The 24,247-nt window shown below is 34.3% G+C and overlaps 3 protein-coding genes across 5 annotated transcripts in view; all 3 read left to right on the top strand.

The window, feature by feature from the left end:
- LOC125661347 (receptor-type tyrosine-protein phosphatase alpha-like) overlaps positions 1 to 1,339 on the top strand; it is a 56,156-nt gene extending 54,817 nt beyond the window's left edge. For all 3 annotated transcript variants that reach the window (XM_056146243.1, XM_056146242.1, XM_056146241.1), the window contains one exon: positions 56 to 1,339. In XM_056146243.1, the coding sequence (XP_056002218.1) occupies positions 56 to 141 (86 nt within the window). In that variant the 3' untranslated portion in view covers positions 142 to 1,339. The remainder of the gene's footprint in view (positions 1 to 55) is intronic.
- Positions 1 to 24,247, top strand: part of LOC125661339 (receptor-type tyrosine-protein phosphatase mu-like) — a 191,645-nt gene that overhangs the window by 120,685 nt on the left and 46,713 nt on the right. The gene's annotated exons all lie outside the window — the stretch shown is intronic.
- Positions 20,753 to 24,247, top strand: part of LOC125660874 (receptor-type tyrosine-protein phosphatase mu-like) — a 91,825-nt gene continuing 88,330 nt past the window's right edge. The window contains exon 1 of the mRNA XM_056146239.1: positions 20,753 to 21,154. The gene's annotated coding sequence lies outside the window, so the exon portion shown is untranslated. The remainder of the gene's footprint in view (positions 21,155 to 24,247) is intronic.

Genomic DNA, 24,247 nt, shown 5'->3' on the forward strand with positions numbered 1-24,247 from the left:
TTTACAAAAGAAAAATATATAATGAACAACCATTATGATTTCTCATGACAGGAAGAGTACAGGATGATCCACGATGTTGTATTGCACTACATCCGGTCACGTGAAGGTCACTTAGAGGAGAATATATATTCAAACCAGTGACTGACAAACTGTATAAAAGATGTAAAAGATTGATCGCGGAACCACAGAGCTGTGTACAATAAACAAACCCCAGAACACGTGTGAATGTGTATTTGATTGTGAACATTTATTTGGCGATTATAACTAAATTGTAACTAGACTGTAACTACACTGGTTACCTGTGCAATATAGGACACAATATAAGATACTTACTTATACCAAAAATAACTTATTCCAAAAAGTCGAACCGTAACATACGGAGATCGGTGTTTCAGAACAATAGCTCCAAAACTGTGGAATGCCCTTCCAGAACATGTAAGGGACTGTAGAACACTGTGTGCATTCAAGAAGTCACTGAAAACACATTTTTTCCATCAAGTTTTCCAGGACTAGTTTCTATCATTTCAGTCAATCGTGTAGGTTAGATTCTGTGAAAAACTGTGAAAACTAAAGACTGTGTGTCTTAGCATTCGAGTACCATTTTGAGATGTTTTATAAAAAAAACCAAAAAAAAAAACCCAATTATTTTAATACGCCCTGAAACTGATGTTTATTCTTATCTAGCATATTTATGGTATCTTGTGTTTTCATGTTTTATATGTACAATGAGGATAGGTACAGCTTTTAATGTTTTATTTATTTTCTATGTATTATGTGTATAACATTCTCTTGTAAGGTATATATGCATTGTAAAGCACCTTTGAGCGTACATAGTGTATGAAAAGGGTGCTATATAAATATGGTATTATTATTTATTTCATAATAAATGTATTGTATGCCATATATGTAAATAGGATATAATGAATTGAACATAAATATATTGATGCAATTTTATATTGGACGGCAATAATTACAATACTGTAGATATTGGTAGACAAAACCAACATGTTGCATAATTCAGCGCTTTTGTTCAATTTCTAAGGAAACGTTTTGATCGAAAATGGAGATGCTGACAAAAGAAAGAAATTTTGTTTATAAAAATGTAGCATTTTACCAATAAATATCGCAATCTTTTTGTAAATGGAAATATTGGAGAAACGTTTGAAATAAAGAAAACGATGGAAATCCTTAAGTACAGCTTAAGAATTTTGAAATGCCCCAAAATGGATTACTTTCGAAAAGTAGTAAGTTTTGTGATAAACATAGGTAATTTCTTTGTTTTCTTACATTGTTATTATATTTTTATTTGCATGGAATAATAAACTAAAAAAAATCACAATTCCTTCCTCGTGTTACTCTGATGTAAATGGAAGACCCAGGGGACCAATGTGTGATTTCTAAAAATCGATTCCTTCAATATTCTTTTTTAAACTTGACACAATTTTCATTAAATTACACCTTACCTATCTCTTGATATATAGCATACATGATATTATAATGACATGGGGTATCGCTAATTTTTAGCTTAGCCATGTGCATGTAAACATAGGATCATCAACGTCTTCCGTGGAAAAAGTAGAAAGAAAAATTCACTTTGTGACAACATGAAACGACATCGTTTACAAAATTGCAAATATATGATTCGATAAAATGAAACTGTTCTGGTCATTTTGTGTTTTAAGAGATTTGTGAAAACGTTGAAGATACGGAAATGTAATTAATCCCACAACTCCTATAAATACACATAAGAATACGCAAACATGGACCCCTGGACATTCCAGAGGTTTTTCTGCAATGATTGGTATCATCATTACCCGATGAAACGACAAAGAAAGACATTTTATTGTTTATATTTATATTTTTAAATATTATTAAGAATATAAGATAGAATCAAGATAATATGTTTGACACATTCGTTACGTTAAATGGAACAGCCAATGCACCTTTTGACCTTAATGACACTCCGTATTTGGTAATGATGTTGCAGACAGGTGGTACTAGAAAACTGGATCAAACTACTTTGCAACAAAAATGTATTTAGTATATGATGAAAGCAATTTCAAAAGAAATATAAGAGAAATGATTCAGTGAATGTAAATATACGAAATTGAATGTCAATTTGATTAATATTTTCATTTAAGGAAATACATTTACACATCAATCTATTATATGTCTTTCACTGGAAGAAAACAGAAAAATACACCAATTTGCAATATAAATATAATTGAATTATGTTATAAGAAACAATATGTGTAGACCTAAGTGACTTCCTAGTAATCAGAGTTTGTTTTTTGTGTATGATATCAGTAATATTTCTAATGTAAATAATTATTGAAATATGGAAGCACTTCGTCAAACATTATTCTTAAAGATAACAGCCATTCAACTCATGTTCGCAACAATTCAAATATCTATGTAGAACGCACATCGTCTATGCAATATTAGTCGTATGTATATTATGATTTCCCGCTCTTGTGTGGGTGTTCAGCTAGACGGTTATGTACAGATACACGCCACTTTCCCAATTTCATTCGATATTATTTATGGTGCTTCTCTGTGTAGAAAAATTGTTTATCATTCGGATTACATTTCATGGGGGCTCTGTTTACTCGGGAAACAAAATAAATAATAAAACTGCGACACCACTCCATATACAAGCTACTTTAACGAATACTTCTTAGTTTAAGGTCTGTCAGATTTAAAACTTTTCTAAAACAAAACAATTAGTGCAGTGAGTGCCCGGCCCTTCTTCTTTTAACCCGAAGACCTATGCATGTTAACTTGTACCTTCCTTTTCACATGTACTATTATAATGTATGTTGCTTTTACTTTGAGGAGTACTCCCGTGGGGACTCGGGTCAGAATAGATCATCAGTACCCATTACTTGTCGTAAGAGGCGACTAAATGGTACGGTCTTTCAGATGAGACAGCAAATACCGAGGCCCCGTGTCACAGCAGGTGTGGCATGGTAAAGATGTATCCCTGCTCAAAGGCCATAAGCGCCGAGCAGTCCTTCACCGGCAATGGTGATGTTCCAATAGGAGTTAAAAATTCTCGAGAGGGACGTTAAACAATATACAATACTTTGAGGAATGTGTACGAAATGACATGACAAAACGACAACCGAAAAGAAATCAGCACATAATTAAATAGCACACACACAAACGAGCCGCGCGCGCGTAAGATCCCCACCGCGTATTATTGTAGTGTAAAGGGTAGTGAATGATTGTGTATGGGATTCGTGAACACAACAAACAGCAGTACGAATGCTTACAAAATAAAACACCCCCAAAAATCAGACACCGTCCAGAATATGACAGACTCTCCCAAACAAGAACGAAATGTAATGCTGATCTACACACTATTTACAGTTCTGTCACAGGCATGGAGGACACCGATAAGTGCTATTAACATAGATGTAACTTATATCCCTACACGAACCTATAAGTGCCGGTTTGACAATAAAGATAAGTGCAGCCATTGTAAACTTCATCATTTCCTTAAGACCCTACTTAAGTGTATTAACCACTACTTATATTTAAGCTATCAAATATCACGTACAGTATGCTTGACTGGTAGTGTCATAGATGGATATGTGTATTCTGCAGAAGTAATGATATTCCAGACATCGGAGTTTTACATTTAACCCACGTTAAGATGACTATTTGTAAAATCAACGGTAAATAAATGAAATTTCAAACGATGATTTGGTTACCTGAATATGGAGATATCGATACATATCAATAATATAAACAGACTACATGTAAAATACCGGTATATAACGCTCTCCCGCTGTCCGTCGCGCTGTCTGTAAAGGTGAATGTAGGCTTATCCTGCCTCTGATTAAAATCTTGAAATTTCATTGACTGAAATCAATAGTACATACAACCATGATGTGTCTCTTACTAATATTCATATTATTAGTTATGTAGACACTTAGAGGGGTTATACGGAAATATATGGGGTCCTTGTAAAAATCATTGGGCGAGGCGTATGCCGAACCTAGTATTTTTTTAAGGACCCCATATATTTTTGTATTACCCCTATAAGTGTCTACTTGTATAACGAATTTATCCTGCCGATGTTTTTTACGTAGGTCTACACATTAATTAAAGGCATATTGACATTGGAGGCTTTCCTAATCCACGCGTAGAACTGTCATAATAAATGACTACAATGTGTGTGTGAACGATGAGAACATGTCTGCAACATTTAAACCATAGACAACGGGGGGAAAAAAACCCGGAAAAAAACATATTGGGCCGAGCGTATGATTTGTTTGCAAGGATCCCCATGTATTTCGGTATCACCCCTCTAAAAGTCTATATAACTACTGTGACACATTTTGAACAAAGCCTGTACGGCTTTCCTGAAATCTGCAATTGAATAGATTATATAAAACTAACTACCGTGTACACTGTAGGCGATGTCATTCCTTGTGAAAGTCATGGCATATATTAAATGAGGGTAAACATGAATAAAATGAAGGTAAGCAGTAAATTATGATTGTTTTTATTATTATTATTATTATTTATTTATTTATTTATTTTTAGTAGATCAATTGAGGAACTGTTAGCATGGTTCTCTTCGTCACCCGTTTCATGCTGCTTGTCACATTTGCAAGAGCTTATGGTAAACTTTAAACTCTCTCTCTCTCTCTCTCTCTCTCTCTCTCTCTCTCTCTCTCTCTCTCTTTTCAACGTCTATATCAAAGAAACAATAATCGAGTGCTAGCTATGTTGTAATCTTATAAACTGATGACTAACCAGCATCAGGTTTGTTATATGCCTCTAAATATGACTATGAAGAAAAATAGCCTACTAGCGTGTGTACTTCCTGTTCAGTACATCACATAATTGATAATGAGATCATATACGAATACTTCGAAAAAGTGTAAAGTTGACAAAAAAGGAAGATACGTATGAATTATATCGATTCCGCGTTTGCAAGGGGATTAAAATTGATCTTTGTTGTGGTATATAATTTTATGTTGTTTGGGTGCTAACTTGTCGACCTGTCAACTCTATTCAACATATGCCCTATTTTTCCATACTGCATTTATTTCTTGTGAAAAGGTACAATATAGGATAGTTATAAAAAGGTGAACCATTTCTTGTGCAACATTAAATTCGGAAAGTGTAGATTGGTCACAATGAACTACTTATCCTCATACCCTAGTTGGACCAATGGGGTTTATTATGGTGATTTAATATACTTATCGCGGAAGTTAAGTGGTTTTAGCGTTATCTTCGTGACCCCCACTTGTACGTTGGTAGCGACCGTCAATCCAATATACAATGATAGGTAATAACCAGCTCTTCCACCAACGTTCAACACATACAAGTTAGAGCCACGGGTCTTTTGAACGAGACCTTGATAACCGAGGTCCCGAGTTGCGACAGGCGTTGAGACAAAAATGAATATCAATGCTACTACCATGAGCTCCAAACATAGGTCTTAACTTGTGGTAGTTCACCTACAGCTGATGACGTCTGTATGCTAATGAAAAAATTCTCAAAGAGACGTAAATACATATTGGTATACATCATATGAAATGATTGAGATGTTGCTTCCCGTGTTGCAAAACTAAATACATTACACAACAATTTGGTCTTACGGGAGTTTGTCTTCAGTCTTCAGCCAGAAGATGTGCATACAATGTATAATGGCTTTTCTAAAACGCGAAACGGAAAACTCAACAGATATTTCAGAATTAGAATAATGATCATAACGGATCATAACGTGGATTTAAATACTGTACATGACTTTTGCAAATAATTAAATTAATTGATAATCAAAATATTATAGCAGCGGGAACTATGGATGTTAACGAGTACTCGACAATCGCTCTGTGATACCAATCATCGACTAAATTTTTATTTGTCGAGTACTCGTTAAAATAGCTTTTTTAGTAATGTTCATCAATTCTAAACACTTCAATATTTTTGCGATTAAAAATAGTGTAAGGCTAAAGTCAAATCCGTTTTAATTCGTACTTTGAAATTCTTATGATGGAAAAAATGATGTAATGTAGATTATGTGAAACTGAACTAGCATTCTATGGGGGTGTCGACAAAGGACAGCAAACATATTGTATCATATTAATTATAGGCCGACATTCGTTACAATCATCGTTGAAATTTCCATCAAAATCTTCAATTGAAAATGTCCTGTTAGTTCACGGCAAAAACGCCAAATTACAGATCCCGTATACTAATTGTCCAAATAGCACAACGAATTTCTATCAATTAGTTAATTTCCCCATTTCATTCTAAATCCCCTATCACTTGTATCGAAGACTTCATTTATTATTATTATTGTTTGTCTGTAATGTTGGATTTCTAACTTAAAAAAAAAGAAGCCTTGTAAAATGAATATAACTGTGCTACCGCACATTACATTTGTTACATTGACATCTGGCACCACTTATGTCCAATCCAACGAATTTGAGATGAAGTTTTCCTAACATATAGCGTTTAAGTCGTGGTCTCTTGGGGTAAGGTGGGACAATAATGGGGGATCAAATGCTGATAGATATAAGAAATATCTTTTCAAAAATATTGCTTGAAGTGTATTAGCTAACGCTTTTCATATTTTGTATAACCATTAACTATTAAGTATCATCTATTAACAGTAATAATTTTCAGTCATATGTCAATTTGATATATCCCTGTGAACTGAATATAAACCACACCACATAGTCGTTCACCTCTGCTTCATACTTAGATATTTATTTGAAAGTAGACATTAACGGCAAACTAACAACTCAACTGTATGACAAACGGGATGAGTTCAGTTTCTCCATCGTCAACTTCCCATATTTATGTAGCAATATTCCATTATCACCTGCATATAGTGTTTATATCTCTCAACTGATTCAATATGCAAGTGCTTGTTCTGCGTATACCGGTAGTCAGTATTTAAATCGAGGTAAGGTACTGGCAAACAAGTTGATGGTAGAGGGGTTTCAACAGTCTCGATTGAATTCAGAATTTCGCAAATTCTATGGTCGTTCAAACAATCTAGTTCGTCAATACAACCTCACATTGGGTCAAATGCTGTCTGACATGTTCCATACCGATTGTTAAGCCGTTCTTGGCACACTGATTTTGACTGCGGATAACTCCGTTTACCTGATCAGGATATAGGGCTCACAGCGGGTGTGACCGGTCAACAGGGGATGCTTACTCCTCCTAGGCACCTGATCCCACCTCTGGTGTGTCCAGGGGTCCGTGTTTGCCCAACTCTCTATTTTGTATTGCTTATAGGAGTTATGAGATTGATCACAGTTCGTTATTTTCACCTTGTATACAAGCAATCAACAATAAGGCGAACAGTAATTTGAATTCATCTTATATGTAATAACATGTCTAGTCACATTTTCTTTGTAGTGAAACTGCAATAAGTCTGAAAGAAGCTATGTTTACACACACACACCAAATGAGGTTTAAAAAATTAAAACCCCTGCTTGACTCGAACCTGCGACCTACAGTTCAACAGTCGGCATTCTAACATACTGAGCTACTCTGCTAGGTACTTAAATGGAAAAGGAACAGTCAAATATTGCTGATATCGATTTTGTCATCCATGTTTTTAAAGGAAGTCAGCCATTATGACGATGTAGAGTACTACCTTAAAAGCGAGAGTCAAGGGTCTCAAGGATATTACCTTAAAAGCGGAGGTCCCGAGTCACAACAGACGTTGGCTCGATAAAAGAAATTTGCACTAGGCCAATGGTAATATACGTTTTCCCTGCGCTTCTAACGGTATTGCTTTGTTTATGAGTAAATTATTTTAGCGCTCGTATCTCCATCAAATATATCCCCTTCAATAGGGCGTTGAAAAGAACTTCAACTAAATATACCCTCATGAAAAGAAGAGTTATGTTTTCGGGTTCCTAAGCTATTTCTTTCACGAGTAAATCAGTTTTTTACCGGAAGACAATGGAGTTTTACCGCAATTACCGCCATTGACGATGGCTCATCACCCCCCTTAATATCTTATTCCAGACACTACGATTCTTTAAAAAAAGAAAAATAATTTGGATCTCTAGGGCCTGAAATATACCTTATATATACATGCATATTATATAATTACATTACTCTTTGATGGTTCTTAGTATGAGTTGATTTTTACCTGATTCAGCGAGCATCGGACCTAAGACAATGACTGCTCGTTTCATTGTTATGGTCATTAGAGGAGAAAGTCACAAGCGTTTTGCGTAAAACATTTGCTACTACAATTATACATCCATAAAGGGCCTTCACTGCTACGGTCTTAAGGTAGATCGATATTCGTATGATGTCGTAGATTTTTGCGAAAATCTTTATTAAATTAAACTTTGTGCATGATAGAAGTGTATCGTTCAGAGGAATTTCATTCAATGAATAGACTACCAAAAATGGTAATCTATTGAAAGTTAAAAAGTTCATATTTTCATCAATTATTTACGATAAAAAATATGTTGTCAAGAGCAATAACTCCTATGCTGCTATTTCCTCTTTTGTATGTCTATTATCCAATGTTTTCCCAAATATCCACAATTAATAATTGCTTATTTATACATGTAAATAAGCAGGTTTTTTTTTATAAACTGTTGACATTAGAAATTCATTGTTTGAACAAATCTTTTTCTATTTTTATTATTCTGTTTTACTATAGAGCGTGATTTTCTAATTTTGACCTATAGCTCTGGTTTTGTACACATTTTCTTTGGTTATTGATTAAATAAAAACCATATGGAGTGAACATTGATATAGTGGGGTTTTTTTACTTTCAGACATAATATTGATAAGTCACATGAGGGTGGAAGTACATTAAGCGCCATGTACACGTCAAATATTGTCGCACCGTGACTCTAACTTTGAATGTCCGGCTATTGGCGAAGGAGAGGTCACGTACTTACTGAATCCCCTTTGTGTATGTCTAGACATAAGGAGGCTTTAAGGTCTCCTCATTAGTTCCTGTCCTGCGCTGCCTGCCCTTTGGTATTCCAGTTTTATCCAATCTCTTTCGGTCCATACAGTTCTTCTCCAAGTCCCTTTCTTATTCGGTTTCTCATGTCTTCTCTTTCCAGGAGGTGTCCACTTCATAGCAGAGGAGGATACATCTGGGACATGTACTAAGAATGAATGAAGACAGCATTGGAAGGAGACGTCAGTATTGATAATTAAACCTGAGACTGAAGCTATCGCTCTAACGTAATCAATATCAAGAACTGTAACAGAATGGCAATAACTGGTCTGTACGTCCAGACTGTTCAGAGGACGGTATCTCCTGAGTAAAACCCACCAACATAAGTTTGATAGACAGCACCTGATCAATCAGAATCGGTTTTTATTTTCAATTTTTGGTTGAGATCATCATATGGCTTACCTTCCTGTAAGGAGGAAGACATAACTTGCTGTACGAATTCCCGCGGAGACTGTTTTTTTTCCTCTCAAAAGCGTCTTACCGAATATCATTAAAGGAATTCTCTTAACACTAGGTTAATTTCTAAAGTCCATTATAATTCACATTATGACAATAAATATATCATTTTGGGGTATTAGAATCGACTTTTAGAAATAAATCAGTTTTGTAAATAGATTACAAATTTTCAAACAAAAATACATATGTTACAAAATAATTTACTGATTTTCTTACATAAATAAGGGGAAACATATTATAATCATATACATCGGAATATATATTTCGAACAATGATGTTTTTTTTAATCCACATTTCTTCTAAAAACAGAAGGCAGTGATAATTTTTACATTTAAAGGTAGGATACAGGCATAGGTCTAGGGTTTACATGAAATATACACTATGGGGGTGGGGGTTGTTACATGTAACAGTTTTAGCCCAAATCCATGCCCAATGAACTATGTTTCTGCAGTCTTTACAAAGATAAGTGTTTGTGTGTGTTAGGGGAGGGGGTGTTTATCGTTGTTTCTCAAATATATGGTATATGCATCAACAAATAGGGGATAGTAAAATCTACATTCTGAATTCTTCATCATGTTGAGTTTTGACAGGTTGTATTTTTTACCCATGATGTAAACAAGCTTTGGGTTTGTTTTTTGTTTATGTTGTTGTTGTTGTTTTTATTTATTTATGGAGAGCACTTTTTTTTCTAAAATGTACATTTTGTCAAATTGTAGGGTTGTGGAAGGGGGTGTTACAGCCTTAAAGTGTATTTTTGTCCGATTTATGATAGAATTAATACAGAAAAATAAAGAAGTACCTCATGAAATACTAACAAACACCTTGAAATGAAAACACGATGAAAGCATGTGTAAACATAAACATAATCGTGCACGGTATATCGTTTTTCAAAGTGGGGTAGAGGGGCGGGGTATTTAACCGGAGAAAAGAAATAAATGCACAATTGTCTAAAAATCCTTAACAAGCACAAATACAAAGGAATTCAAAGCTCTAAATCGTAGAGGCAAGGAATGATCCTTCATTTTAATTCATTGGTTAAATTTTACACTTCAAACACAATCCACTTCTACCATTTACAAAAGGAGGACAATCAATAGAATATTGCACGTAAAAATAACATGTTTTGCAGGGGAAAGTACGTTATCGAATAATGTTGTCTCCCTACTAATTGCCTTATATTTTTCTATATTCATATTTCATAATGGCAGGCAGGTTCAGCTGTGCAGTGTGAGTTGACCTACACAAACTTTAATTTTCGATAGATTGAATTATACATAAACTTTTCAACAGATATATTACATTAGTGATACGAATTCGATACAATTAACATGATCCTTGCAATAGGCCTAGTCTTGTATTAAATTAATGTTTACAAACAGACGATATTATGTGCACCGACTCGATGTCGGCGAGGCACCGAACATTGCGTTGATGATAAAAGATGTAGAGCAAGTGTAAGAACGGGAAAACATGCATAATCAATGGATAGACTTATAGAACTATTGAATATAAAGTTTATTAATCAAAAGATTTGACCACAGTAAATCCTTTATCTATTCTTCTTTTCCTAATATATTTTATCTTATTTTCTCTTCGGCGGTTACAACGTCAACTTGGTTGTGAGATAGCGTTCTCGACTGTCATGCAGGCGGTCCGGGTTCAATTCTCTTGGCGACTGCGCAATTTTTATTAATTTTTTTTTTTGGAGTGCAATTTTTTTTCTAATAATTTATCTTTTTAAGTTCACTCATTATTTTATTTTTCAAAGGTAATATAAACATTATTAGATGTAGTCTTAAGGCCAAAAAATAAATATATATATATATATATATATATATATATATATATATAGGGCCTATATGTTGGTTTCCACTTTCATCTCAAAATTTTTAAGGGTCGGTAGGTATGTAGTGGTTTTTTAATTTTTTATTTTATAGGTTGAATAATTTTCTAATGATTTAGTATTCTACTATGCATAAAATAAAGTGATTATTTAGTAATCAAATAAAATTTATATGATGAATCAATACATTTCTTCACTTTCCTGTAAACAAAAACTGTTTCTGTGTTTTGGAATCTGTCTAGTATTAGTGCATAATAAATAACTTGATAAATAAGTCAATAAATAAACTCTTGTTGTAGTGATGACATTTGCAAAATCTGTGAGAATGGGGAAAAAATGTGTTAGGGTCGGCAGAAATTTTTAGGGTAGGTAGGGAAAGTGGAAGGGAACATATATATATTTTTTGGCCTAAGCATTATTTAAGTATCAATTTTCAGAGGATGTTACTCTATCAAAATAATTATTTTTTCACATAATTTAAACAATGATTTCTTTTGAATTGATTTTACATACACTTCAAAATTGCTGTAGTTAAAGCCATTCACAATTTAAAAATCCAAATATATATATTTTAAACGTTATTACTAAATATATGGTGTTGCCAAAAGAAAGCTGATTTTTATAACTATGAAATAGGCCTACTCTAAAATCAACATAAAACAAAAGTAAAAGAATTAGATGAACAAATACACGCATTAGATTGGAAATTTTTTAACAATCCAATATATCCTAATCACTCTACACGTTAATTTTGTATTGACACACACCCAGTAAATAATAATAATAAAAAATACAGTATGGGGCTGTTATCTTTTTTGTTTTGTTTTTATTAATAACAATATTTATTCGCCATTCATACCTATCCATGTCAAAGGGTCGAAGACATTACCAGTGTTGATGTGTGATTTCCTATATATTTAATATTATATACCTGTGACAGGGAAAATATTCATTATAACATGTTATTTATAGATAGATCATAAAAATTTTGAAAATGAAACGATATTATTTGTTGCTCCAACATTGAGGATTTAATTTTGATTAGATAGCTCCAGTATTATATCAGCTGACAAATATGCTCCGACCTGGAAATGTGTTATTTCAATACAATTATTTCATTTTGTGTGAAATTTGATCAAAGAAAATATAAAATATTTCTAATGCAAAAGATTCAAAGGACAATTCGTAGCATGAACAACATATATCATGATACATTGTACTGGCATATTAATGCAGGATTTTAAATTGTTTGGTGATTTTGAACAAAAAATTATGACACATACTAAAAAAGATCTAGAGTAGATATACTGCTTCTTTATATGCTTTATCTTTTACTGTGTGCACTATTTTTTTAAAATAAAACTTTGATATAAAAATTAATAGATCATACAAATCGAATCTATACCTAATCACATGCTTTAATACCAGCTTTAGACAACTTGATTGACGAATTCCTAACTCGTCATAAATCAATTCCTGAATCTGCACCATTGATGAGGAGAATAGTGATTTGGACATAAGGCATTCAATCGACAGAGCTCACAATGAGGATATCGGGAAGAAAACAAGGAAATTTGGCAAAATTTTGTACAGAAAACAGCGATGAAAACAGCGTGCAATGGATATAATGTCATGTAGAGTTTGAAAGAAAAAGTATTTTAAAAATCTTGCACATGTGGAGAGAACATTCTAGGTTATGACAATTCAAAAGAAGTACAAAATTCCATCTTGACTACCAATGAATTATCAAAAGAGAGAGATATGATTATTTTTGGTAAACTTTCAGAGTTTTGGCAGCAGTACACACTTTTTTTCGGTTTTTTGCAGGACCACAATGGAAACTAGCTATATGCTAATTTGTGTCATCCTGGATAAATAAAAGCTATTATTACAGTGTGAAGTCTTTTTCGGGTCATAGATGTTGTGGGAAGTCCAACATCTTCATCATAAGTATACACTAATGATGCAGACAAATATTCTTGTATTTCTTTAAAACTTAAGTTTGAGTTTTCTTTTATTTGAGCAGTCAAAATTTGAGTAAAATCTCAACATTAAGTCGAAGTTTCGACATATGAAAGTTTTCTTTGAGAAATCCAGGTGAGATTTCATGAAAGTGGTATGACTGGAATACATTAACCATTACCTTGAATTATGCTTCTGAATCATGTCCGTCAAAGGCATACGAAAAATACAACGTACAAGACCTCAAAATTTCATCTGCAGGTTTGCATGGCGGATTGTCTACATATAAATGTCAATATATTTGATGTGATAGTTCCATATAGGGTAGTATTAAGATTTCATATCCATGGTTACTCGTAATATTTGTACAACTGTGGTTTTGGAATACTTCATAGATCAATCTATACACAGTGAAGCTGTTTGTTAAGAGTGGTGCAGAAGATACACAGAGAAAATTCATTCTGCTGAAGCCCACCATCGGACCTGAGGATTTAATGCCTGACAATCCTCCGAGCGGATTGCCTTTGGAGCGATGCTACCTGTTCCGCATGGTCTGTGACCCAACAAGGATATCACGCACTTGTCCAAATGTTGAAGAGTGATGATGGTGGAATTCTGTTGTTGATGATTTACAATACTCATTTTTCTTGTCCATAATTGATCACTATTTCAGAAATCAACTTAGCATTGTTTATATAGTCATTAAAATGGTCACCAGTGGTATAGTCTTTAATTACATTTGATAAAATTAATTTGCATTGAATGTTCAAGTCTTTGTTTTCTTTACAATGATGTTCCAACGATATAGACGTTATATAACGTTATCAAATGATTTATAACGTTATCTCAGGATCAATGCATGCATTTCAAATCAGTGTTACTATGGATTAGGTGAAACGTTCAAGGTAAACTTTGGTATCAAAATAATCAGGAAGATATGTGCTTTCAGAAAATAATAAAAACCCAGTTTTGAAAATATTGTCCCGAAGGCCCCTTTTCGCTTGATGCAACTCATTTATATTTACGAAATTTGGTTATATATTTAAACTGTTGCATCAGCTGTTTTGTTTTTGTGTATCTGTGACGTCACTTGGAAAGCTTCGTGTGTGATCGGATGACGGGACGGGTGGAGAGCGTGATCGTCTGCAGGAGTAGTGTTGTGGGTGGAGAAGAAGATGACAGTAATCTCGGTAAAATGGAAGCACTTCGTAATCCGCCGGTCCGTGGAAGTGCCTGGCCCGATCATCTAGCTAGGATCGCGCATCTGATCTGTAATCCGTATGTTTAACGTGTGTGCGAGGATTCCTGAACTGATTCACGGAGACGCTGATCATTATAAACAAGTTGAGTAGAACTTTAGATCTGTGTTGTGTACTTCTGTATCATTGTTTGTTTATATATTTGTCATTAATTATGTAGAATTAAAATTTGTAAAAGTTTCAAATCGTTTTCACTGGTGTTGTTGTAAGTGTGTCCATTGAACCCGCTATAAATAGGTTTGTGTATTCGGCGCACGTTACAAATTGGGGGCTCGTCCGGGATCATCGAACTTTTAGCACTTTGTAGGTAATTTTCAAAAGCGATATCTCGTATATTTTGATCACAAGAAATAATATGATTGGGAAGTTGATTTAATTCTGAACACACCAGCTAAGATGGTTTTTAACTTGGATACTTTTCTGGAAACGCCGCAAGCACGGGTACTTGAAACCTTGAAAAAAGATGAACTGTTTGAGTTTGTGACAAAGTTTGGGTTGAATGTGAAACGTAGTGCACGGAAATTAGAAATCAGAAATGCTGTTGTAAAATATTTGGTTGAACAGGAAGTTTTGGATGAAAGAGCAATGTCATTGGTTGTAGATTTTCAACATGTTGAAATAGAAAAAAGAAATTTTGAGTATGAATTAGAATTAAAGAAACTAGAAATTGAACAGGAGAGAGAAAGACGTGAATTTGAAAGCGAGAAAAATGCGCATGATCGAGAACATGAGCTACAACTTCAACAATTGGAATTTGAGACTCAAAAGTTGAAATATGATGTAGAGGCTGAAGTTAGGGCTAAATCAAAATCTGACTTTGATGTGACAAAGAACTGGTTCCTAAATTTCAATAGAAAGATGTGGATAAGTATTTCATACATTTTGAGAAAATTGCAGAGAATTTAAAATGGCCAAAAGAATTCTGGCCACTTTTATTCCAGAGTGCATTTGTCGGCAAAGCTAGAGAAGTCTATGGAGCATTGTAACTTTATCAAAGTACAAATTATGATGTAATTAAGAAAAATGTCTTAAAGGCATATTAACTTGTGCCTGAAGCCTATAGACAGAAATTTAGGAATTTCAAGAAATTAAACGAACAAACTCATGTTGAATTTGCAAGGGAAAAGCAAAATATGTTTGATAGATAGTGCACTTCTAAAAATGTTGGTTCAGACTTTGAAAGGTTGAAACAAATTATTTTGGTGGAAGAATTCAAAAACTGCCTTCATCCTGAAATTAGAACATACTTACATGAACAGAAAGTTGAAAATCTAGAACAAGCTGCGACTGCAGCAGATGACTATGCACTTAATCATAGAGTGTCTTTTGTAAAACCAAATAATCAACATAAAATGACCAACTCTGATGGTTCTCGAGGAGGGCCAGACATTACACAAGGAAATCGTTCTAAGTTAGACTACTCGGAGATGAAAGGTAATGACTTCAAGAATACTGAAACATTCAAGCATATTCCAACATGTAATTATTGTAAAAAGAAGGGTCACATTAAGTCAGAATGTTGGGCATTACAGAAGAAAAGGCCTGTTAATACTGACACCCAGCCTAGTCCTAGTGCCCTTACATCTGTGACAGGTAAGTTTGCCTGTAGTAGGTTTGAAAATGCTTAGCCAAAGCCAGAGCATGATGTTCTTAGAGAGGAATTTAGACCTTTTGTATTTAAAGGTGTGGTGTCTGTAAATGGTATTGACTTTCACCCAATTATAGTATTGAGGAATATAGGTGCTTCTCAGTCTTTGTTATTAGAGGGCGTGCTGACACTGTTTGAGAAGACACATACTGGTTCTGATGTGTTGATTCAGGGCATAGAGTTAGGGATTGTTAAAGTTCCTCTTCATGAGATACACTTGAAGTCAGATTTAGTCTCTGGACATGTAGTGGTAGGGGTCACTTTACCAGTTAAGGGGGGTTTTCTTTTGTTAGGAAATGATTTAGCGGGAGGTAAGGTTGTACCTGACCCGATTATTTGTGAAAAGCCTAGTCTTATTTTGGATGAAGAGAATAAAGAATTGTTTCCTTCTTGTGCATTGACAAGGGCTATGGCTAAGAAACTTGGGCATGCTGAACAGACGGTAAGTCAGAAGTTAGATATGGGAGATGACTCTTCTTTAGGTCTCAATGAGACATTTTTGTCAGATCTGTTAAAAGCAGAAAGTTATTCTTCTGAAAACCAACAGTCTCAGTCTGAACACGACGTGTTTGGTTTACAGGAAATGTTAGACAACACTCCTCTTACTAGAGATAAGTTGATATCCGTACAAGAGTCGGATGTTGAATTACAAGGTCTTAGTGAACAGGTTTTGTCAGACAGATAATGTCCCTGTTTGTTATTATAAAAACCAGGGTGTTCTCATGAGAAAATGGCGTCCCCAGACGCTTTAGTAGAAGATGAGTAGCAGATTCACCATCAGATTGTAGTACCTAGGGCATACCGTAAAACAGTCATAGTTCTCGCCCATGACACACCAATGTCGGGTCACTTGGGTGTCAGGAAAACCTACCATAAAGTCTTGGCTCACTTCTTCTGGCCAAAGATGAGAAGGGATATAGTGGACTACTGTAAGTCTTGCCATGTGTGCCAAATCGTAGGGAAACCTAATCAAAAGATCCCTCACGCTCCTTTGAAGCCTATCCCTGCTTTTGATGAGCCATTTGCCAAGGTCATTATAGACTGTGTAGGTCCTTTATCCAAAATCAAGACAGGTAATCAATACCTGTTTACAATTATGTGTGCATCAACACGATTCCCAAAAGCAATTCCGCTTCGCAATATTAAAGCAAAAACAATTGTCAATGCCTTGACTAAATTCTTCACACATTTTGGTTTACCCCAATCAATTCAGTCTGATCAAGGTTCCAACTTTACTTCAAAGGTCTTTAAACAAGTCATGCAGGGGCTAGGGGTTAAGCATCATACATCTAGTGCTTATCATCCAGAGTCACAGGGGGCCCTGGAGAAGTTTCATCAGACTTTGAAACATATGATGCAAACATATTGTTTGTCAAATGAAAAAGAATGGGATCAGGGAATCCCCTTTCTTTTATTTGCTGTAAGGGATGCAAAGCAGGAATCGCTTGATTTTAGTCCTTTTGAACTTGTTTATGGCCACACTGTGCTTGAAGTTGCTTAAAGTCAAATGGTTGGGTGAAGAAAGTCAGCCCAATCTATTAGACTACGTCGCAAAATTCAAAGAGAAACTATCCCAAACCTGGGAATTAGCAAGAGAAAACCTTAAGGCTAGTCAACAAAAAATGAAAACGTGGTATGACAAATGTACCAAGACCATAACATTTAATCCAGGAGACAAGGTCCTTGTTTTCCTACCTATTCCAGGTCAGCCAATACTTTGGCCCATTTGAAGTTGAGCAAAGGGTCAATGAATTGAATTACATTATCAAAACTCCTGGTCGGCGCAAGAGTAAACAGCTCTGCCATATTAACATGATAAAACAATATCATGACATAAATGATGCAAATCATCCCAAAGTAGAATCAGTCGCCACTACTGGAACTGAGGTCACTACACCAAATCAAGACCAACATATGTCTACTCCGAGATTGAAAAACTCAGACATTTTTTCTGACATAGAGTATAAACTTGGTCATTTGGACGATAAAGAGAAAGAAGAGCTCATGTCTCTTATACAGGAATTTTCATATTTATTCCCAGATGTTCCTACTAAAACGACTTTTGTATACCATGATGTAGATGTTGGAGATGTACCTCCCATAAAACAACATCCCTATAGAATGAACCCCTTGAAACAAGAACACTGTCGTGCAGAACTGGCATATATGATGGAAAATGATATTATTGAGCATAGTAATAGCCCTTGGAGCTCTCCTTGTCTTGTTCCAAAACCAGATGGTTCATTTTGGTTTTGCACATACTTTCGTAGGGTCAATACAATTACTAAATCAGACTCGTATCCCATTCCAAGGATGAAGACTGCATCGATAATATAGGATGTGCAAAGTATGTGAGTAAGTTTGACCTTCTCAAAGGGTATTGGCAGGTTCCCCTAACAGAGAGAGCAAAAGAAATTTCTGCTTTTGTCACTTCAGATGGTTTTTACCAATATTAGGTGATGCCATTTGGGATGAAGAATGCACCTGCAACCTTTCAAAGGATGATCAATCATTTGTCGTGTAAATTAGAACACTGTGAAGCTTATATTGATGATGTGATAGTGTATAGCAATACTGTTGAAGAACATTTGTCACATATTAGGGCCTTGTTTGTGAAATTATCAGATGCAAACTTCACTCTTAGTCTTGTTAAAAGTGAATTTTGTCATGCAGTTATCGAGTATTTGGGTCATATTGTTGATAATGGCCATGTGAAGCATGTCCTAGCTAAGGTTGATGCGATTACAAATTTCCCTGTACCACAATGTAAGAGAGAACTCATGAGATTCCTGGGAATGGCTGGATACTATAGGAAGTTCTGTCCAAATTTTTCAACCATTGCAAACCATTGACATGTCTTTTAAAAAAGAATAGTCAGTTTAAATGGAATGAAACATGCCAACAGGCTTTTGAACAAATAAAAGCCATTCTCATGGTCTCTCCAGTTCTTTCATCTCCCAGTTTTGATAAAGAATTTGTGATGCAAATTGATGCTAGTGATGTAGGATGTGGTGCTGTGTTATTACAGGAAGATGAAATTTTTGTTTGCCATCCTGTTGCTTATTTTTCTAAAAAGTTCTCAAAATGTCAAAGAAACTACTCTACCATAGAAAAAGAGTGTTTGGCTATGTTATTGACACTGCAACATTTTGATGTCTATTTTATTCATCTGCAAATCCAGTTGTTGCATTTACTGACCATAATCCTCTTACCTTTTTACACAAAATGAGAAACAAGAATCAGAGATTAATTAGGTGGAGTTTAGAGTTGCAAGAACATAACATTGTCATTAGGCATATCAAAAGTAGAGAAAATATCGTTGCAGATGCATTGTCGAGAGTACCTGTAGAGTGATATGTTATGATTTTTTATGTGATTTTGTTGAATTTTATGTGAATTAATGGTATGTGCATTGGTTGTTGTGTAAAAGTTTTCATATACACTCAAACTTTTCTTTAAGGGAGGAGGTGTGTCAATTGAACTCGCTATAAATAGATTTGTGTATTCGGCGCACGTTACAATATATACATATCCAAATTGGTCAGTATCCAGTATGAGATATGAGAGAGAGAGAGAGAGAGAGAGAGAGAGAGAGAGAGAGAGAGAGAGAGAGATTGTTTAATATCAGAGCGAACTGTCCATATTTTAAAACACACGAAAAAAATTACATAAGATGACTAAAGAGAGTAGATGATCATCATATTACTAAATATTGTAAATTATGTAAAAATAAAAAAAAAATATCGCTATATGGATCTTACATTAATAGACTCTCACGTCACTTTCAACTTGCATAATATCCATGCTGGAGTTCATGTCTAATATTTCATCTTATTCATAGCCGATGAAATTTCATGCAAATAACATTCTAGAGTTCGCTTCAAAGTAAACAATACATGTATGGTTATATTCATACGTCAGGATCGAATGATTAGTCTAATATTTGAGAGAGGAGGGGGTGTTAATCAAGTCTCAAGATAAATGTGTTTTACACCTCCTCCCCTTTTGAACAGTGTCCATGTGCATTTTACATTAGTTAATGTACATTGTATTTTTCACAATAAGATTTATTAAAATAATTATTTCTGCGACAACTCACCAAAACTCATTTTATGTGTGACCATTTTGAAAATGTTTCAAATCAAAATATATTCGCGTAGAACTATCGACAGTAACAATTAATCGGGTTTTTTTTTTTTGGGGGGGGGGGGGGGTACTTAGTTTATATAAATAAACGTCAAGCGTGAAATTTGAGTTTAAATACACTTTTTGTATATTAAACTTGATAAAATAAAATAAAAAATAATTATACATATTTATCTTATTTGCAATTTGAACAATAACACAGAGATATTTGAACACAACACATCCCCTACATTCCCTGCCCTTGTTGTGCCAAAGTCGGCTTGTATATGATTTTGAAAAATATATATAATTAACAAAATTTAATGAGATGGATGGAGGGGCTTAGAACCCTCATCTCTGTTTAATCCGTCCGCATGTTTTAAAAAGAAAAATTATTCCAATTTTCTGTCTGTACATTATTCAACATGCACCAGGTTTGAAAACAAGAAAATGAGCATAGTAAAAATTCTCAAATATATATTTTTTTTTCTTTTCCCCCTAATATATAAAAATATGAAATGCATACTTTGTAAATGCACGAAAACTGTCTCAGGAGATACAAGTAAAAAACAAAAGAAGATTTGGAATGAAATTATTTTGAAATGAATTCTAATATTTGTATGGCTTCGAAGCCTGGTCGCACATAGGGGATTCCCCCCAGAAAAACTACATTTCAAATCTTGTCTTCCGGAGAATATCGCTTCATTTGGATACTGGTACATAAATCCAGCGTCAGAAGTTAGGAAATAGATAGCACAATCTTCTCCAACCACGCGCCTCACGCAACAGTAGGGTAAACACAAATAAATTTCAACTTCCTTGTCGGTTTGTGTTCCCGAGTCCTGGATGTAGTAAAACGTTGTGTATCCGTCTGTGTTTATTGAACGGTAAGATCATTTGCCTGGTATTAATGTAGTCAATTAAGTTGTATGATTATGACCTTATACAGGTTTATTCCCTTCATTGTGAGATAGTGTTGATTGTAGAGTATATGTATTCACATGGAGTTTAATTGAGTCCTTGATATAATTATGTAAATATCTAGGTTGAGAATTTTAGGGAAACATTTCCCCGTACATCTAGATACACGTGTATGATCTTTACAAACACTTGCCCAGCATGGACTATCAAACTAAACTAGACCTACGATTTGATCATTTTGCAATATCCCGTGGAAGTTTATTCAGTAGATGAATATTGAATAGTAATACAAATAAATGTTCATAAACATCAATTATTATCATTAAAATCAGATATAAAGTTTTCATTAATGCACATCTTAGACATGTTCAATACGTTACATTATTATAATTCATTATAATCGCTAAATAGCTATCTGCACTTAACAAAGTTACTGTATGTACCTTTTAAATAATATTGTTTCATATATGAAATTGATACAATTGTTGTATATCAATACCACCTGTCATTGGGACACATGCTCTCCACATGCAGTTGACTATAGATCGATATACAACTATTGTATAAGGCTCACGGCGGGTGTGATCAGTCGACAGGGGATGCTTTCACCTCCCAGGCACCTTATCCCACCTTTTGTGTGCCCAGGGGTCGGTGTTTGCCCTACTCTTAATTTTGTATGTGAGATTTGTCACTGTTTGTTCTCTTCATCTTTTCATTAAGTCCGTAAGCTATTCTTGAATTTTACTTCATTAATGATTATTGTGAAATTAATCAAAGACCTCCTTTCGTTTTAAGGGAATTGTATTTGAAAACCTGGTTCCTATTATTTTTTGTATTGTGCCTACAGTCGCTCAGTCAGCTGCACCACTGGTAGTATATATACGATGTGGTTCAAATCCACTTCACATCACACTTATTTTGTATTTCACATTTCCAACACTTGGATTTTTATCATGCCTCAGTGGCCGAGTGGTTAGAGCATCGCGCTTAAAATCACACGGCCTCTCACATCTGTCGGCGCGGGATTGAATCCCACTCGCGCCGGATATTGAGAAAGTTTCCCAGTTCACTTTCGGAAGGTTCCGAAAGTCTCCTGCCATGTACATCGTATCTGGGTTCTCTCTTCCACCAATAAAAACTGAAAATTTGTTAAGTTTGGCGGAAAACACCAATCGATCAATCAATCTTATATGTATATTTCAATGACTCAATGATCTACTTGAAAAGAAAATGTAAACCCACTCTTTATATTAAATGCATTAAAACTGTTAATTATCTGCCAGACATAATCAAGTGTACCTATACCGGCCGTGGTCGACAATCATTCAATCAACCAAGGACAGTGACAATTTATTCTGTATTACTCGACGAAAGTACATGTGCGACCCCCTCCCCCTCTCAAAATGCCATACTAGAATTTTTCAGAACGTTTTTGAGATAAAAGTTCTTTCGTAGGTGGTACTGAAGAATCGGTGCATTTTATTACTGGATAAAGATGCACATTTTATTACTATTTCTGTTTTATTGTTACCAGAAAGAATGTCTTGTAGATTATATATATATATATATATATATATATATATATATATATATATATATATCAAGTAGGGATCGATTTAGTCCGAAAGCAATTAAAACCAAAATATACACCATGCTATAATATACTATAGAAATATGTCACATTATTCAGAGTTCAAAATGCGTAAAGTACATGCATCCTTCTAGTTCATCTTTGTTAGAGGTCTATTAAACATTCACGTCTACGGTATTGAAAAACAATCGGTTGTATTTCCCGAGCCTTATAGGTGACAATCTAGGACGATTATGGACGAGCTTTTAGTGCAAACTAAATGCTGATGGTTTGTTACCCAGAATTGATTCAAATTTATGAACAAATACACGCCACTTTCCCGATCTCATTTGATGAAATCTATGGTAATTTTCTGTGTACCAAACTTGTTTATCATTCGTATTACATTTCATCAGGGCTGGGTTTACTTTGGAAACAAAATGAATAGTAAAACTGCCAAACCACTCCAAATACAAGCTACTTTAACGAACACTTCCTAGTTTGAGTTCTGCAAGATAAAAAAAAGTCTGCAAGATTTAAAGCAAAGACTTATTTAAAACAAATCTTACAGTGCTGTGTGCATCCCCTTTTAAGCCAAGTCCTATGTATTTTAACCTGCACCTTCCTTTTCACATATTTCATTTTTATTTCTATTACTTTGAAGACGAGAAATTTTATTCATGGAAGTAAAGAGAACAATAAAGCAATAGGAATAGAATAAAAATATGTTTAAATTGACTACACTAATACAATAAACGTCTGTATAAAATGACAACAAAATTAAATTAACATCTGCATAAAATGACAACAGAATAAAATAAAAATATGTATAAAATGACAACAGAATAAAATAAAAATCTATCGAAATTGACAACACAAATAAAATAAACATCTGTATAAAATGACAACAGAAACAAAATAAAAATCTGTATAAAATGACAACAGAAATGAAATAAAAATCTGTATAAAATGACAATATTCAAAAAATGTAAGTAACATAAACGACTGTATAGAATGACAACAAAAATAAAATAAAAATCAGTATAAAATGACAACAGAATAAAAAAGAAGAAAAGAAATCTGCATATAGTGACAACGGAAAATGTGTCCAAAATGACAACACCAAATGACAACCGAAAAGGAATCGACATAAAATTAAGGTATTACGCACTCCCTAAAAATAAGACACACCCTAAAATATAAAACCCCCTTAACATAAGACACACTCTCCCTAGAAATGAAATGTAATACTGATATATACACTATTTACAATACTGCTGCAGACACCGATAAGTGCTATTAGCATACAATTTGTAGATGTACCTGATATCACAACACGGCCTTCTAAGTGCAGGTTTGGCAATAAAGATAAGTGCGGCCATTGTAAACTTCATCATTTCCTTAAGACTCGAATTAACCACTGCGTACATTTAAGCTTTCAAATATCACGTGCAGTATATTTGACTGGTAGTGTCAAAGACGGAAATGT

The sequence above is a fragment of the Ostrea edulis genome, chromosome 8 (assembly GCF_947568905.1).
Source record: "Ostrea edulis chromosome 8, xbOstEdul1.1, whole genome shotgun sequence".
Taxonomy (NCBI): Eukaryota; Metazoa; Mollusca; class Bivalvia; order Ostreida; family Ostreidae; genus Ostrea; species Ostrea edulis.